This window comes from Microchirus variegatus (genome assembly GCF_963457635.1).
Source record: "Microchirus variegatus genome assembly, chromosome: 20".
NCBI lineage: Eukaryota > Metazoa > Chordata > Actinopteri > Pleuronectiformes > Soleidae > Microchirus > Microchirus variegatus.
The window spans coordinates 8,038,780-8,056,774 of NC_139821.1; the positions used below are offsets into that span (position 1 = coordinate 8,038,780).

Here is a 17,995-nt window from a genome sequence, read left to right on the forward strand (position 1 = left end):
AGTGAAATTTGAGGACCTTTTTTGAGATAATACAGTGAAATATCTTTGTGGTTATCCAGACCACAACTGTACTCTACTTCAAGTCAAAGAGGCATCAGAAAACCACAATAATAAGTGAAAATCATCTGTGTCAGGTCCATTATTGACAATGATGATTTTCCTTTTGGAAATCTGATCCCACAGGTATTTAAATAACACCAAGCAGCACAAAGATATTAGGGAGACATCCGCTGGTCGTCCCTACTACTGCAACATTTAAGACTGCTGGGAGTCATAGTTTAAACTGTTAGTTTAATTTATGACTCCGGTGCCCTGTTAAAATACCTCACAATAATAGTGTATGCATCATTCTTTCTAGGCTTCTGCTAAAAGGTAGGAGTCGGTAAGACTATCTCACCTACCAGGAAGGAAGAGGAGGACTAAAAAAAAAGGCATATACAAGAATAATATTAAGAGGTAGAAGAGAGAATACACCAGTGAAAATCAGAAGAAAAGAAAGAATGAAGCACTAAAAAGGAATTCTAACAGGGCCATACATATGTCGTAATGGAAACATTTACTATGACTTAGCTATTATTACAAACACTTACTCTATTCTACTTTTCTGACCAGAAATAAGGATATAATAATTTTTACTGATTTGAAGAAAGTGAGAATGAAGAGAGTATAAGTGTACAGTGAAGTCCAAAAGTCTGAGACCATTTTGAATGGAAAAGTCAATTGAATAATGAAGTAATTCTGGACTTAACTGTACGTGTATGTGTGATAGTGTGTGTCCTACAAAAATAAATTGAGGTGCAATATGGTGTGAAGAGACGCCAAGTTGAAGGGAAGGAAGGATGGAGGGAACGGAGGGAGGAACGATGTGCAGGAAGGAAGGAAGTACAGAAGGAAGATGGCACCGATACACACTATAGAACAGTCTACGTTAAAACTGGGATAAAGGAGGACGTGTGTGTCTAAATATTAGTGTGTGGAAAAAGAAAAAAAAGGGACAACTGGTTAAATTTAAGAGTCGAATAATATCTCTCGCTGTGAACTACAGTGGTCCTGAGGAATCAGTCTGCATACAAAATAAAAACAACCAATCTGTAAATAAATACACAGTGGTCCTTTCAGACCCACAGTGCAGATGTGTATCATTTTTTTCAAGCAAAATATTTCATCAGTTCAGTCATTTCTTCAGCTAACATGGGCTTTAATGGAGATTTTATTGTTTGTTGACTATTCCAATCATTTTAGATATTATATGCTGCATGCAGATATTCATTCGTGGAGTCATTGTTTAGAATCTGCTTATGGCAGGTTATGCGTTGATTTTCCTTTTTTTTGGGGACCCATGTTACCCAGCTTGCATTTCAGGTGAGCAAGCAGCACCACAAACCAACGAGAAAGAAGACAGAGAAAGAAGATAAACATCCATAACTGAAAAAAGCTCAGACAGAGAGGAAGGGGAAATAGAAAGGAGAGGAAGAGGCATTCCAAAGATCAGGGAGAGAGAAACAGATGCAGTCCATAATCCATAATTGCATCGCCTGCAAGACACTGCTCAGAGCAAACCACTACCAATCTATTCACACTACATCTACTCAAAACCAGAACCAAGAACATAAAAGAAACCATACAGGGTTTAAGAAGCACCCCCAGGTCACTGGATTAAGGATTAATCGTGTTTTCTGTTTCGATGACCACAAAGAAATTCAGCTAGATTAAGTCACCTGACAGAACAGGTGCGCTCAAACAAGATATTTTGGTCATTTCACATTTTTGTAAAGGTAAAAATGATTTTAAAAGCTGGCTTTGCTGCTGCACTAATGAATGCAGTGAAATGCACTGAGAGCTAGTTGTTGCCAAACTGCTACTATTCATTTCCAATTGCACGTTCTCAGTGCATTAAAAAACATTCACTTGCACTTTAGTGCCCGACATGTCGCGTGCCAAGCTAAAGTTCAGAATGTTTAAGTGACAGAGGATCCCTGTTTAAATGCAGTAAGGGTTCACAGGACTGAATACGGAGGGTTTCTTAAAAAGAAGAAGAAGAAAAAAAAAAGCCTGCGCACATCTCATCATCCAAATCATTACAATCCACCGAAGAAGAAGTAGAAGAAGACGAAGAGAAAAATTAAAAACTCGGGACATGCCTTTCGGTTAGAAGTGGGAAAAGAAATATCGTGAATCATTCAGAACTGCAAACCAAATTGTGTAACATCAGTGACTTGTATAGATGACACACATGTCTTTATCTGGCCCGACAAACCTCAGTATAAATGTGGCTATTATAGTTTTACAGCTAATAGTTTGAGGCAGAAATTTGACAACTCAAACTGAATTAGCGCTGCAGCTAGCGATTATTGACCTCCGCCAAGGAACCATAATGTTTTAGAGTTTGTTTGTTTGACGGTAAATGTCCGCAATGGTACCAGGAAAGTGATTATTCATTTTGGGCATGATCAGTAGACGCTGTCGCTATTTTTAAATCGCTATTTTGTGGGGGGCTGAGCTGCGTTGACGGAGGTCTGCGCTCTCAGAGTGCTTTTCTAGTTTTCATAATTGTTTAATCTATTTTTTTACAATTAATTGAGTAATCGAGCCATAAAATGTCAGAAAACTTAAAAAAAAAAAGTTGATCAGTGTTAAACCTGGAAATGCTTTGACCGCATGATTTCTTCGTCATCTGGAGCAAAGAAACCAGAAAATTACACTGAATAAGAATTCACATTTAAGAAGCTAAAAACAATCAGAAATCTTGTTTTAATCATGAAAAAAGCTTCAACCTAATTGATTAATCAAGTAACAGTTTCAGCTCTAAACTGAATTGTTTCATCTGCACATGAAGCATATGCAGAATTATAGGGGTGAAAAACTGAATAAACCAGGCCAAGTTTATTGGGGTGTTGTTTACATATAATCTGTCAGCCTCGTATTGGGATAAATTATTTCTCCCTTTTAACAGCATGAGGGAAAACAAGGGAATACCCCTCTGGGATACACTAGCCTTATTTGTATGTCTGTCCAGTCGACTTTACTTGCTTCATGTCCTCTAAATAAACCAGCGAGTGTTTCAGCTAAATCCACACTTCATTTTTAACATCCGTGTTTGTGACCCTGATTAAAAAAATCAATGTTTTTGACATTCTGGATGACATTTGAAAACTCCTACGACATGAGGCTGAAACCAGAAGCAGCTGAGCTAATAAGAGATCTTCATCATCTCTCTCTGTTTATATAAGGTGATTTTTTTTTTTTTTACAGTATATCAAAGTTAACTTCATAGAGAACAGCATCAGCCCACTCAGTCTCTGCTACACTCAGTTATCTAAGAAGCTTGTTAATACAGAATGCAGCATTTTTGTGGAAGGAAGTCGGGTAAGAAAGAAGCTGTTAAAAGTCACACCCAATAAAAGTATAAGGAGGTTTTTTTTTCGGCCAGTGTGATCACACTTTACTAAGCACTTTAAATATCGCATGAATTAAATGCCAATTATACGACAGACACTCAACATTTGACTTGTATTTGGGATTTTCCATTCTCATCCAGCCCCGCTGTTGACCACAGAGCCTCCATGTCGATAATAAATTAACTCATACATAACATTTACATAAATTTCTTGGGGCTCCTGCAGCAATCCATTTATGGATTCAATCATTCCCCGATGTATGCGCCATGCTACGATCGCACATACGACAGCAAATTACATTTCTCTCATTTGAATTTCAAGTATTCCGTGCGATTTATATATTGAGAGGTTTGTGGCTGTGAGGTCAAATACAACACAGTCTGTTCTTTCCTGTAAAATCGAACATTATACTTGGTTTTCAAGCCTGGATATAGCACATTTTCATCTGTCATGCTATACAGTGTCCATCATGCTGGGGGAATGGACACTCTCTCATGTGGCAGTGATTAAAAACAACAAAACAAATGTGAAAACAAACCAAGTGCTGAGACAATGCAAGAGGTTCTGTATACAAATGCAACAGTTTTTTGATGCTCAGCAGACCGAGGCATGAATACCTATCCGGAGCATTTTTTTCAAATATTAGAAAGTAAGAAAGAAAGTTTGGTTTGAAGCCTAATCAGTACAAGATGGAAAACAAGTCGTTTTGCTGCACTGTTCTGAATCACATTTTTTTTTATGAAATATGACGACGTGATGATGAACGATCACGTCAAAAAAGTGTTCAGATGTTGAGGAAATAAACTCCAGAGTGTAGTTTTTCATTAAAGTACACACAGTGCATACACACACTCTACATCTGGCTGTTTTCTTCTGACTTAGTCATCCATCTCTTCAAGTTCAAATGCTGCGCAGCTGAAAGTTTCCTAATCATTTGAAGGCATGCACGATGGGTATCGGTGCTCGGTCTGTTTGTGTGTGTGTGGGAATGGCAGAGCAGGCAGGCAGGAAAAGGGAGTTGGACTACTTACGTTAACCTCAGTGATCGCTATGTCAACAATGCTACCCACAACTATCAAGGCATCAAATGTGTTCCATGCATCAACAAAATAATGCTGCGTAGGGGGGGTGGACAGAACAGAAAAACAACAGAAAAAAAACAGAAAAGAACATAAGACATTTAAAAATGGAAAGAATGGAAATTAAAGGAGAGAGGAGAAAAATAAGATAAAAAACATTATATCATGAGCATTGGAGTTTTTTTGTTTTTTTTTAGTAGGAGGAGAAATAATCAAAGAAATTAAACAGCAAAAAAAAAGGAAAAGGAAAAGAAAAGAAGTTGCAGTCTGGAAGAGATGGACAGCTGAGGAAGAGCAGCAGCGATTGGTCATGCTTGTCCATGAGAGGGAAAATGTCAACAACAATGACAACAGTAATTGCAACAAAATACAACAACAACAATAACAACAACAAAAACTTTGTTACTGCAGTTAAAAAAAAAGAAAAGTAGTGTAGGGCTATTTGTGATTGGTTAGTTCGGTTAGTTAGGGAATCAAACCTGAGGACATGTCACAGTCTGACAAAAAAGAAAAAAGAAGAAAAAAGAAGAACCCAACATTTGAGAGACTGTAAGGAGGAGGAGTAAGGAAGGATGATTGCAAAACAGAAACCCTTTACGTCCAAAAGCTAAAACCTGCCTCTCCTGCCCTGGCAAATTCGTACTGGAATCTCAATGACTGGAAGGGGGGTCCCCTGAGTGGCAGCAGCCATCTTGGATTTAAGGATGGAGAAAGAGAAGAAGAAGAAGAAGAAGAAGGGAGGAAGGACGGAGAGAGAAGATGGACAAAAGAGTAAAGAGAGGGAGGAGTAGAAGAGGGGAAAAAACAGTACAACACAGAGTAGCCACAAAGGAAGGAAGAGCTGAAGGAAAATAAAGATATAGATGGTAAGAAGATCTCAAGACAGAGAAAGAAAGAGGAGAGAGAGAGAGAGAGTGGGCAGTCGTACTTACGTTAATCTCACTGAGAATGACGTCTATTATGCTGCCAATTACGATGAGGAAATCAAACACATTCCAGGGATCACTAAAGTATCCCTACACAGGATGAGGTGAGCAGGAGGAGAAGGAGGAGGAGGAGGGTAGGAGAGGAAGGTTAGAAGGAAAACAACATCTGCTGCCACGTCGCAGCCTTATTAAGGTGTTATAGTATACGGAGGAGTTATAAAAATGTCTAATTCTAATGAATACATTTCACTTGATTCATCAAGTGTGGCTGAATTCCCTGCTCTCTTAAGGCTAGTGTTTTCAGACTGATGTGTGTGATGCTGTGGTTGTGGTTTATGAAAGGTCATTTTTCTTATTTAACTCATTGTAAACAATTAATCACAATTAATCAGCGTGTGTATGTGTGTGTATGTAAGCATGAACGACTGTGTTATTTACAGGTGTAGCAACACAGCTGCTTTAGTGCCGTTCAGTGGACTTAAAATGAGACGGCTAATCCTATTTTACATGTTTGTGAGAAGATTCAAAACTGAATATAATGGATAACTCTCCATAATGATGGAATGTGAGTGTTTAACTTTAATTGTGCACTGCTAATCATCTATCAACAGAATAAAACTCCTGCCTCAATTCATCTAGGGCAACAGAGCATTAATACATCATTCAGTTACACATTAGTGAAACAAAATGCTGAAGTACAGTTTGAGTAAATCGGACAAACAAACAACAACAACACAGGTAAAAAAAAAGGGGAGGAAATAAACTCTAGAAAGCTTTTGCTGCTCCGTGGCAGACACTGAGATTGCGGGGGAAAAAGTACAAAATGTTAATGGGGCTAATTCCAGAGGTTCACATCTGTAATACCTACAAAGTAAAAGTGTTAACAAGCCGCTCCTCAGTGTGCGGTGGCTGTTGAAAGCAAGAGTTGAACAAATTTAAACCGTTAAAAAGCACAATCTGAATCTTTAGACTCGTTCACACGTCCAGGTTTTTTGAAACAAGAGCTAATTAATAATTATTCCCCATTCAGTGTGACTTGGGCATATGTTGTAATGCTGTAATAAAGACTGAACTGCATTCTGGCAGGTTTAAGTACCGCTAACTGACGTAAACAATTACACAACAGTACATACCTAACAGATAATCAATACCCAAGCCATAAAAGTATTTAGGCTACTACATACGGCAACGCATGTATCGTACCATAAAGCAGGCTGGGAGTGGAGGTAAATACTTTACTAAGGTCTTTTCATTCACCCTAATGAAATAAAATAGATGTATATACATATATAGATATAGTCATCAGTTTTCAACTTTAACTAAATCAGCTCTAGATTCAAAACAGTAAAAATAAAACAGAATCAAAAACAATTAGCTTAGCAGTACCGATAGAAGTGCAAATTATCATTCCTGATTAAATAACATAATCTGCAATAATCCTCAATAACAACAAATTCCTGCTTCTTAAATTCATATTTTGATTTACAACCTCCGCGAGACAACAATTAAATTGTAATTTTCATTGATTTTTCACTTGCTGCATTCACACCTGTTACTGTTTAAAAAGCTGGAACAATAAACCCACACATCTACGTGTACAGAGCAAGAACAGTAGAGAAACAAATGAGGCCGCAGTGAGATTAAGAAAACACATCATGTCATCAACTCAATCCACGGTAATGTAATAATCATCTGCTGGAAATCAAAACAGGGATTTGGACAACGTCAGTAAATATGTCATCTAAAGTATTCGTCAAATATTCTACTGGACTACAAAAACACACACACTCTTATGTTACAGTAGAGAACCTACCCTTGGTTTGAAGGCGATCAGTTTCAGGATCATCTCCACAGTGAAGAGTCCAGTGAAGAGCATGTTGAGGATGTTCATGGCATCGTTGAAATTTTTGGTCTGCCCATGATGCTGCAAAGAAACCACAAATAGAACTCAATAATGTCACAAATGTGTGTCCCTGTGTGTGTGTGTGTGTGCGTGTATGACTCACCTGCATGGCCAGACAGATGGTGTTTAGGAGGATGAGTGTGAACATCAGGTACTCAAAGTAGGTGGAGTTGACCACATACCACACCTTGTACTGGTAGGGGTTCTTTGGGATGTAGCGGCGCAACGGGCGAGCCTTCAGGGCGTATTCCACACACTGACGCTGTGACACACAAACACATATTTACTATTAACTTGTCTTTTGGCATTCTATCTTTCCATCCCCTTTTTATGAGCTACGGACCACAAAGAAAGCAGCTGCAGGGACTTGGCCAGACTTCCTCTTTTCTCTCATCCTATGTGTCAACCCCTGCATCTCCCTCCTGGCTGGGTTCCTAAAGTAGTTTGCAACCTAGAACTCATTCGGTCAAGTCCCGGTAAAGTGGGTTTGTCACCCACAGAATATCAACGTAAACTCTCCAGTATTAAACTTCCTGTTCCATTTTAGTCGCAGTTTAACGACACACTAAAAAGGATCAGTCCTCCTGTCTCCCTCTATAAGTTGTAGCTGCAGCCTCACAGCAGGAGTCTGCTCGTCTTTCTGTGCTTCTTCTCTGCTTCATTTCCTCACTAACACTCATCGTCAAGACAAAGACATCGCAGCGAGCTGGCAAACATCAAGGCAGTAGAGAAGAAGCAGGTGATGTTCAACATGAGTGAATGGTAAACGCTGAGTTCACTGAGGTTTAACTAAAACTAACTATGGCACCAGTGTCTGGCCTCCATTCTATCTTCTTCTGTAACCTGAAAACTTGTGTTCCGTGACTATTTCGCTGCTAAACAAATGCAAAACATCATAGATTAAACAACACAGATCCAGTCATGACTTCACATGATAAACACACCTGGTTCTTGTCCAGCTCACAGTTCTTATATTCCTGCTCTCCTTGCTCCTGGAACGTGACGATGACGAAACCGACGAAGATGTTCATCATGAAGAAGGCGATGATGATAATGTAGATGATGAAGAAGATGGAGATAACCACACGGTAGTTGTAGATGGGCCCGACATCCTCAGCGTGAGAATCTATGGCCCGGTACAGTAACCTGGGAGTGAGAGACGGAGACAGGAAGACAGGCCAATTGATTGAGTGACAGGAGGAAGATTAAAGAGCTGGAGAAGAAAGGCGCTTAAATCTCAACTGCTTCAAGGTAAAGGCTTTAATTAGTGGGAGTGTTGGGCCTGCTAGTGTATATACAATATGGACATGAATGTATATACGGTATAGGCTTTGTGTTTGCATGTAGATACGCACCCTGGCCAGCCTTCAAAAGTAGACACGGCAAACAGAGCCATCATGCCTTGCAGGACGTCATCAAAGTTGAAGTCGCTGTTTTCCCAGATTCTCGAGGCTCGTTCAGGCTTCCCCACGTCTCCGTCTTTATACAAGATGTAGGAGCCCCTACAGATACAGTCAGCAAACACAAACCAGTGGTTAGGCTACTGAATACACTACCGTTCAAAAGTTTGGGGTCACCTATACAATTTAGTTGCGTTTTCCATGAAAAGTAACACTTTTATTCATCAAAAGAGTTGCAAAATGAAAATATAGTCAAGACATTGACCAGATTAGAAATAATAATAATAATAATAAAGAACCAGCAAAACTGTTTTCAGCTGTGGTAACATAATTGCACAAGGGTTTTCAAGGGTTTTCTAATCATAAACTTTTATACCTAAGGAACACCCCTCTCACTTCTCTTTGTCTGTTGCAGGGGTCTGACCCTACTGGCCGTGCTTTCACACCCAGCGGTATCCTGCAGGATGTTGTATTTAGGTGTATTTATAGGTCTAGACATCCTAATTTGAATACACAAAAGGACCTGGTATATTGTGTTAGGAAAGGGTGTTCTCTGAGACAAACAAACTGAGTTTGCATTATATTTTTCCCCAAAAATAAGGACAGTTATAAGTAACCCCAAACTTTTCAATGGCAGTGTACGAGGAAGATCAAATAGAGTGTATACAGGAGGAATCTCTTACCTGCACTCTGCCGCAGTCTGTTTAGAGCTGTCAGTGCAAGAGAAGAACTTGCCCTGTTGGACAGACATCGAAACATAGCACTTTATATTGGTACTAAAAACAACATAATCATAATATTATAAACGATGATTCTTCAGGCAGACAGTTGTGAGGAGGCGCCTCCGTTTAAACCCTACCTTAAAGAGTTGTACTCCAATACAAGCAAACATGAACTGGAGCAACGTGGTGACGATGACGATGTTGCCGATAGTTCTAATAGCCACAAACACACACTGCACGACATGCTGGAAAAACGCACGGGAAAAGATAGTGAGTGAGCATGTGAGTTATGTTTTATTATTATGCTTTAATGTCAGTTACCAACCTTTAGCCCCTTGGCTCTGTTGATGGCCCGCAGAGGTCTGAGCACTCGCAGGACTCTCAGGATCTTCACCACGTTAATTGCACTAGACCTGCAAAACACAGTGGATTCAAACCTCTGACCTCAGCAGTCTGATTTAACACTTTTAACATTTTTGGACAAATTACACTGGGGACACATTGAATACCACAGTGAAACAACACAGGAAACCTAACATTGGATGTGTACTCTTATAGTAAGAGATGATTTAAGAAGACCTCAATGTATGTTTTAAAGGCATTAAAAATGATGATGAAGAAAAACTGTTGAACTGGTGAATCTCATATGCTGAATTAAACAAAACCTATTAGAACTACTGCATTGCATAATATCTCCGAGGCAGCTGGAAGATATACAACATTAAAAAATCAACTTTTGTTTAATTTAATTTGAGAAATTACTTATCTCATACATTTTTTTGTAATTAAATAATGATGTAGAAATGATCTATGCAAATAAGGTTTTCTACAGCCATTGGTATAAAAGGACCATTCATAATAAAATCAGCTTGTCATCATGGATCACCTTCAGGATGAGAAGGAACCGACAGCACGGTTTCTATCGACTGTTCTCAAATAGACTTTTCACTAACACAATATAAATGTAATATAGTACAACACAGACACACACACACCAATCAGCCACATGCAACATGGTTAATGTGGCTGATCGGTGCACAGTAACACACATGACACACGGACAAACACACACAGTCACACAAAGAAGACAGAAACAGGAAGTTCACAAGCAAACTCAGCATTATTGTGCCATCAGAGTAAGACCTTTTCAAGAAAGTGCTTCAAAAGAAAAGTTTAGTACATACTAAAAAGAATCAAATGAATACTGTGACATTTTGGATTTTACAATAAATACTTGTGGGGGAAAAAGCTTGAACAGTGATTCTTCAGCAAATCTGAACTCGGAGGATGAACAAAATGAAGCTTGATTTGAAGCATAACAAAACCCCAAAACCATTTTTTGTTAAATTGTTTTAACGCACTGCAAACTATGCACGGTGTGTTAAACAGTGTATTTACTGCCTCTCTGGTCAAACGCCGGCCTTTAAACTTGAATTCGGACCAGGTATCTAAGTCTGACTAAGACTAGCTCGATATTAGTTGGACTAAGGTGTTAGAATGACGTTAAGAGATCAGAATTATTGTCTTAGTCCGTCTAAAATTTGGAATTTTAACGTGTATCAGTATATTTACATGTATATGATGGCCACACCCCCTACGGTGCTCCCTCACCCCTCCCTCTCAACCCCGCTCACTCACAGCTCTGGTTTAATTACGCTTTATTAATGAAATACTGACGAGTCGGTCGTTCAGTTAGCGGGAGAACAAATTCAACAACCTTTTCCCAAAGCACGACATGTACAGGGTACAACAAAAATTCAAAATGTCAATGTATTCATTTAAGGGAGTGACTTTTTAGATGGCAAAGGGAGTGACTAAAAGGGAGTGACATTACGCTGTGTTGACTTTTAAACAGAAAAAAAGGCCAGTTGTACCACTTTTTACACGGGAAGGTAAAGTTTAAAGTTAAAGGTAGTTCAAGTGGAGCAGGATTTCATCTGTGACACAGTCAAACCAATGTGTGATGATATGTTGGTATGTTGGTGAACATGTATTTACTGAGAATTGTGATACATGCACCACAAATACTCCACGTAAAAAAAACGTGATATTATGTCTTCAGATATTGTTTAAAGTTGTGCCATAGCCCTTCCATGTGCAGATGTTACCCTTTGTGCCTTCTAAACCAAAGTCCAGACACAACTCAAGCCCATTAGATGGACGGGTTGATGCGTAGACATTGGATTAGTGAGCAGTAATAATAGTAACACCGCCATCACAGGAGCAACCAAATGCATCATCATCACACTTAATTTGACTGTGAATCATTTAAAAAAAGAGGAAGAAAAAAATCCCGCTCATTTACTACTGTTAACAGGCAAAAAGCCACTGAATTGAAGCATTCAGCTGTTATTTCTACAGCCCAGGAGAGTTCAGTAAATCCAAAATGATGACTGTCAAATCTGACCTGCCCCCCCCCCCCCCCCCCCCCAAATAAGTTTATTATTTATTACCATTCATTAGATAAGAAAAGTGACAACTGTGTTTGATGAGCTAGGCTAATTTACCCCAGAAGTACAATTTATGGTTCAATGTTCCCATCTGTAAAGAGATATTTAGGCATAAATCTATGACAAGAATGTTCATAACTTATCTGTTATCCGTACAGTATAAATCTACTTAACTGCAATGGGCAATAACAATCAAATTAAGGTCTTTTTTTCTTTTGTTGTTGTTGTTGTTGCATTTAGAAGGTTAAACTCTCCAGGACCACAGAAATAACAAATTAAAAGTGTGACAGTTTTACACATGTAAGGTGAAGGTCTGCTAAGCAGGGTTATTAACATGGACTAATGTGGACTTACGTCGAGAAGTCTAGTCTATTAAGCATTAGAGACAGAGAGTGTAGTATAGCATATTAAACATGAGAAAATATCAAAGCATTGCAAGGAGTTATTTGCTACAGGAAGCAGAGAACATTTTAATAAACATCACAAAGGATTGAAAGAATGGATCGGGGGTAATGAAGTGTGAAGTTGTTAGGGAACAAGTGAGAAGTGTGAAGAATGGGGGAATAAAAAAAAAAAAGAGAAAACACCACCCCCCCCCCTTACTTAACCACTTAACAGTTTGATTTACGTGTTTTTGTACCATTTCATGCAATACTCACTACTTGGCCGACTGGTGTTTTAAAGTGTAATAACACAAATGTACATTTCATTATACGGTAAATGACGCTAATTTCATTTAGGACTGTGGCCAAGTAATGCCAGTACACAACACTTTGATAAATTGATAAATATTGACGTACGGCATGCAGGTGACAAGCATTAACAAAGGCACTCACTGTATTCCAGAGGAGATGAGGGACACGCTGACCACCACCAGGTCCAGAATGTTGAAATAGTTTCTACAGAATGAACCTTTGTGCAGGAAGGCTCCATAGGCCGTCATCTGAAGAGATCGAGGTTACAACATCTTAGAATACGTTATGTGATGGATCGCACTCAGGATTACAGCTCTTGTTTTTAGCTGCCTTCACGTTCAAGGTGAGAAGGGCACCACCCTTCCCGAGTATAAGCTGCCTCTGAGGATATTTCCCAACACATGCGGAAGATTTTATAAAAGCTGGGACCACATGACATGTCGGCTAATGCAAAGTGAAGCACACAAAGAGGTCAGGCAGGCCATTAATCACCCTAATAAATGGCAAACATTACCTTAAGAATGATCTCTATAGTGAAGAGTCCGGTGAAGACATGATCTGCATAGCCCAAGATCTGAAAAACAAAGTGCATGAACCCGTGGTCAGCTGTGTATGATTGCTGAAACAATGATGCTGGAAGGATAATGTATTCCTACTGGATTATAGAATAGACTGTGAAACAACAGAATCTTAAATATCTTGATTAATTATGTCATTAGACTTTAATATGAAGGCTAATTGTGTAGACTGATAACATAAGTCTGTAAGAAAGCTGTGGAAAATACAATAAAATAGTCGTTATAGCTCCGGAGGGATTTGCAGAGAGAGAGGGGAATAATGCACGGACACAAACACATCACTCCCAGGGCAGCGTTTGCATGAGAATGCACTTCATAATACAGCTGCGAAACATCGATAATATAAACGATATAGTGATATTTCATTTGGAGTTTCAAACTACAGTGCAGACACAAGTTTAAATTAGATTGGCTTAAGGCTCTGTTGCTGCATGCAAACTAATAGATTTCTTGTACCCTGATATTGTACACATTAATACACATTATTGGGTGTATAATGGTTGCCAAAAAGCCAGTCGCAATAATTTGTTTCCTGCTCGTACTTTGCCGTCAGAAATAAATAATGTAGTCGAATAATATTGAATGTGCATGTGTGTTTCTGTGCTCTTTGTTACCCGGTTTCGAAAAGAGTCGTTCTTGACAGGGTCCTCTGCTGCCAGACTGATGCTGCTGAGCAGGATGAAGAAGAGGATAAGGTTGGTGAAGATGTTGTGGTTGACGATTTTATGGCACAGAACCCTGAATCTAGAAAACAAAAAAAGAAGAGAGAGAGAGAAAGAATCATATTTCTCTTGTTAGAAAACTAGCAGGAATAAAAGACGAGGATAAAGTGAAAAGCAGGGTATAGTTTTCTTACTGGTTGGTGTGGCTGAAGATGAAGAAAGCACGAGCCTCTGGCATGGGAACAGCTTTCTCCTTCAGTTGAATATCAGAGAGTGGCCGTGGTCTCGGGCCCACCGGCATCTCTGGCTCCTCCTCGTCTTCATCTCCTTGATAGACAAGATGATCAGGGACAGAACAGAGGGCAAATAAAGGAAATGGTTATAGAAAAATTTTCTGTTTCTGTTTTTTCCAAACATCAGTTCATTCACACGTGCAGTGTTTACCTATGTAATCATTGGCAGGATATGGATTCTTCTCCTCGCTCTCGTCTCCACAGTAGTCGTCCATGTTGATCTGAAGAGGAGTGTAGAGAGGTATTACCATTATTTCCTGGTGTATCTGCCATTATAATAGCAATCTGCTAAGGTGTAGCACACCTGGCATTTTAAAGGGAATGGGACATGGCACAGATGATGGATTAAGAGACCCTGTGAATGACTCTCTTGGCACGATGCTCCTTTATATGTATGTTAAAATATTCAAAGTTGATTTGGTTACACCCCCTCTGTGCTTGGATTGTTAGAAATGTCTTAAAATGGTCTTGATGTGTGTGTGTGTGTGTGTACTTTAGTCGCGGTGTTGGTCTCTCCATCCGAAGTGATGGACTTCAGCTCTATTTTCTCTTTCTTCTCTTTCTTCTCCTCCACCAGAGGTGGCTTCTCGTTGTTATGGCGCTTCTCTGGACTGGCGAGTCTAGAGAAAAAAAGAGACTTTATTAAATTAACACAACTAAGGAAAAGCTCTTAATGTCATGTTGTTAGTGGGGGGCTGTGTCAAACAAAAAAGGGACACATTTAGAGTCTCACATCACCATTGAGACGGTAAAATTAAAATGATCTTTCCCTGCTTTACCTGGCCAGTTTCTTCCTCTCCTTCTCCTCTTCCTCTTCTTTCTGGGCAGATGTCAGGCTCTCGGCGTCTGCCAGATTGTCCACAGCAATGGCCAAGAAGACGTTCAGCAGGATATCTGTTCAGAGCATTGAAGTTAAGGATGTTGCTGACCCATCTGATTAGCAGTTTTGCTGGCCCATGAACAATCCTGGTAGGTTAAGTGGAGAGAGTTATCAACCTCAACACCTGACTGTCCCCGAGCGAATCTACTCAGTGACCGAACAGAGGGGCCTATTGACTGGATCATATTTGATTAAAATCACAATGAATGCATTGTTATTTGGGTAATTTAAGCTTCATCATCCCATCACAACATGTTAGATGAACGCTGCTGTGTCATGTTCTCATCAAGGATACAGTTTCCACAGATGAAGAGGATGATGAAGTAGATGCAGACCAACATGCCGGGGAAGGACGGTCCACCGTATGCCATGATGCCATCATACATGACAGAGTTCCAGTCCTCACCTGTTAGGATCTGTGGAGACAGGTTTTAATCATCCATTTTGTAAGAATCACACACATTTCCGATTCAGTAAAAGAAAATATAGTATGCCCGTCATTACCTGGAACACGGTGAGCAGGGACTGAGGGAAGTTGTCAAAGGTGCTGCGCCTGGTCTCGTCAAAATTGAATTTCCCCCCAAAGAGCTGCATGCCGAGGAGCGAGAAGATGATGATGAAGAGGAACAGCAACAGCAACAGGGAAGCGATGGAGCGGACAGAGTTGAGCAGGGAGGCCACCAGGTTGGACAGTGAGTTCCAGTATCTGTGGGAAAGATAATTCAGTTAAAACCATGATCAGGACGTACAGAGTTAAAGGTGTAAATATGGAACTAAGGTTCAAAAGTTTGGGGTCACATAGAAATGTCCAATTATTTTTGAAGGAAAGGCACTTTTTTCAGTGAATATAACATTAAATGAATCAGAAATACACTCTATACATTGTTAATGTGGTAAATGACTATTCTAGCTGCAAACGTCTGGTTTATAATGGAATATGTACATAGGTGTATAGAGGCCCATTTTCAGTGTCTTCAGTGGTCTTGACAATATTTTCTATTCATTTTGTAATTCTTTTGATTAATAAAAGTGTGACTTAATGGAAAACACAAAAAAAATTATACAGATGACACCAAACTTTTGAACGGTAGTGTACAAACATTTATCTCTTGGTAACAGGTAACTACATCACTATTACCACTGGCGTTTACTAACCTGGTGATTTTGAAGATTCTCAGCAAGCGCACGCAACGCAACACCGAGATGCCGAGAGGAGACATGATCTTCGTCTCCACCAGAATGGTCTCGAGAATTCCTCCGCACACTACGAAGCTGTCAAAGCGGTTAAAGAGCGACACAAAGTAGGCCTGTGGGGGAGTAAGGGGAGAGCTCAGTCTCGACCTGAATAACAATCCTGTCACATGCTATCGACAAATTCGATGCCTACCTGTAGGCCTAGACTGTACATCTTTAGCAGCATCTCACCAGTGAAGAGAGCTAACAACACCTTATTTGCTATGTCTGAGGGAAGAGGGAAGAAAGGAGTAATGAGGGAAAGTGTAGGTGGTAAAAAAAAAAAAGATAATAATAATAGAGTTGCAAGACAGAAATGTGTAAGTATGTGTGAACACACCTTGTACATCAGTTAACCACTGAGGCTGCTGGTGATGTTCAGAGGCAATGGTGAGAGTGTTGAGGAACACCAGGAATATGACCAGCCAATAGAAAACTTGAGATTTGACTGCCGCACGGCACTTTCTTCTGCATAGCCTGTTCCACCTTCGAGAATAGCGGCTGAGAGGGAAAGAAGAAAAGAAAGACGGGGGGGGGGAATGTGACAGTGAGGAGAGTTGGGAAGGTATGGGGGTCAGAGAAAGGACAACAGAAAAAGAGGGGGATGGAGATATAAGGCAGATGAGGGAGAATATGGAGGAGGAGGAGGAGCAAGAACCCAAGAGAGGAAATAAGAGTGATAGTGAGAAACAAACAGCAAAGGAGAAAGAAAGGGAAAAACAGACTCAATTAGTTTTGTCTCCACAGTAGTGATGACATCACCCCTCGGTATGTGGCTGTCTGTTGTTTGAGAGTTGCCGAGCTGTGGAGCAGAGTTAGTCATCCTCAAAGACGTTTCACACCAAGGAGAAGCCAGTGTGTAGAGCTTTGTTGCAGAATGAGATATGCACCATTTCAGAGGCGGGAGGAAAAAAAAACCACAATTGAAAGGGCAAATTTGAAGTGAAATGTGTTACATTGTGATTCAAACTTCAATGGAAAGTGCTGCTTGAATAGTGGAGGGGTTTCATGTTTGCTAAATTAACATATACATTCTTCTTTTTAGAAACATTGAATGTTTTGTTTTGTTTTCCTCCTTTCTCCGCCCTGGACTGATAAAAATAAAACTTGTCTCCCAAAACTCCCAGTCACAATCACAGTATCATTACAGTGAACTGACAACTGTAAAATGTCATTTTTTTCCACTTTATCACACTTTATCAAACGTTATCGAGTGATTTTTATGTCTGTTTTATTTGTACACCTTGAGGGAGGACGCCAATAAGCCAATATGTTTGTTAAATATTTATCCATACATACAAATGCAGGTGTTACTGACCCCAGCCACAACCACAGTGTTAGAATGGCAACATGCAATTATGGGAATTCGTCCCAAATTACCTTGAAAGTTAATGGGGAGGTAATAATTTGTTAATAGTAGCCTGCTTTGAAGCGAAGGGGATAAGAAAAAAAAAAGGAGATAACCATCCAGTGTCTTTGTAATACTGCACTCTAAATGACTGTAACGTATTTATCATCTAATTAAATTAGGTAAATAAACCCTAACCGAGAACATTCCTTGTCCACCATCAAGGCGGATTTTTGTCTCGTCGTAGTAGAAGAGGTTGCACGAGGATTCGTCATGTAATCTACCAACCAGGCTCATTGTCTCCTCCCTTTGCCTGTGCAATATTCATGTTTCACCAGCTTTATTTTATTTTTTTTATCAGAATGTGTGAGAGCTGCTGTGCTTGTGCCGTGATGCACACACTGAACGTTACACGAGACGCAACTCAC

The 17,995-nt window shown here is 39.7% G+C and overlaps 1 protein-coding gene across 1 annotated transcript in view; it reads right to left on the bottom strand.

Annotated features, from left to right (window-relative positions):
- Window positions 1–17,995, bottom strand: part of cacna1c (calcium channel, voltage-dependent, L type, alpha 1C subunit) — a gene marked incomplete at both ends in the record, with an annotated part of 156,889 nt that overhangs the window by 13,340 nt on the left and 125,554 nt on the right. The window contains 20 exons of the mRNA XM_083906641.1: window positions 5,410–5,493; window positions 7,217–7,327; window positions 7,410–7,568; window positions 8,251–8,452; window positions 8,662–8,808; window positions 9,390–9,442; window positions 9,566–9,673; window positions 9,754–9,841; window positions 12,715–12,821; window positions 13,088–13,147; window positions 13,766–13,895; window positions 14,008–14,140; window positions 14,258–14,327; window positions 14,600–14,726; window positions 14,886–15,000; window positions 15,282–15,402; window positions 15,491–15,692; window positions 16,142–16,293; window positions 16,374–16,447; window positions 16,560–16,720. Of these exons, the coding sequence (XP_083762767.1) occupies window positions 5,410–5,493; window positions 7,217–7,327; window positions 7,410–7,568; window positions 8,251–8,452; window positions 8,662–8,808; window positions 9,390–9,442; window positions 9,566–9,673; window positions 9,754–9,841; window positions 12,715–12,821; window positions 13,088–13,147; window positions 13,766–13,895; window positions 14,008–14,140; window positions 14,258–14,327; window positions 14,600–14,726; window positions 14,886–15,000; window positions 15,282–15,402; window positions 15,491–15,692; window positions 16,142–16,293; window positions 16,374–16,447; window positions 16,560–16,720 (2,404 nt within the window). The remainder of the gene's footprint in view (window positions 1–5,409; window positions 5,494–7,216; window positions 7,328–7,409; window positions 7,569–8,250; window positions 8,453–8,661; window positions 8,809–9,389; window positions 9,443–9,565; window positions 9,674–9,753; window positions 9,842–12,714; window positions 12,822–13,087; window positions 13,148–13,765; window positions 13,896–14,007; window positions 14,141–14,257; window positions 14,328–14,599; window positions 14,727–14,885; window positions 15,001–15,281; window positions 15,403–15,490; window positions 15,693–16,141; window positions 16,294–16,373; window positions 16,448–16,559; window positions 16,721–17,995) is intronic.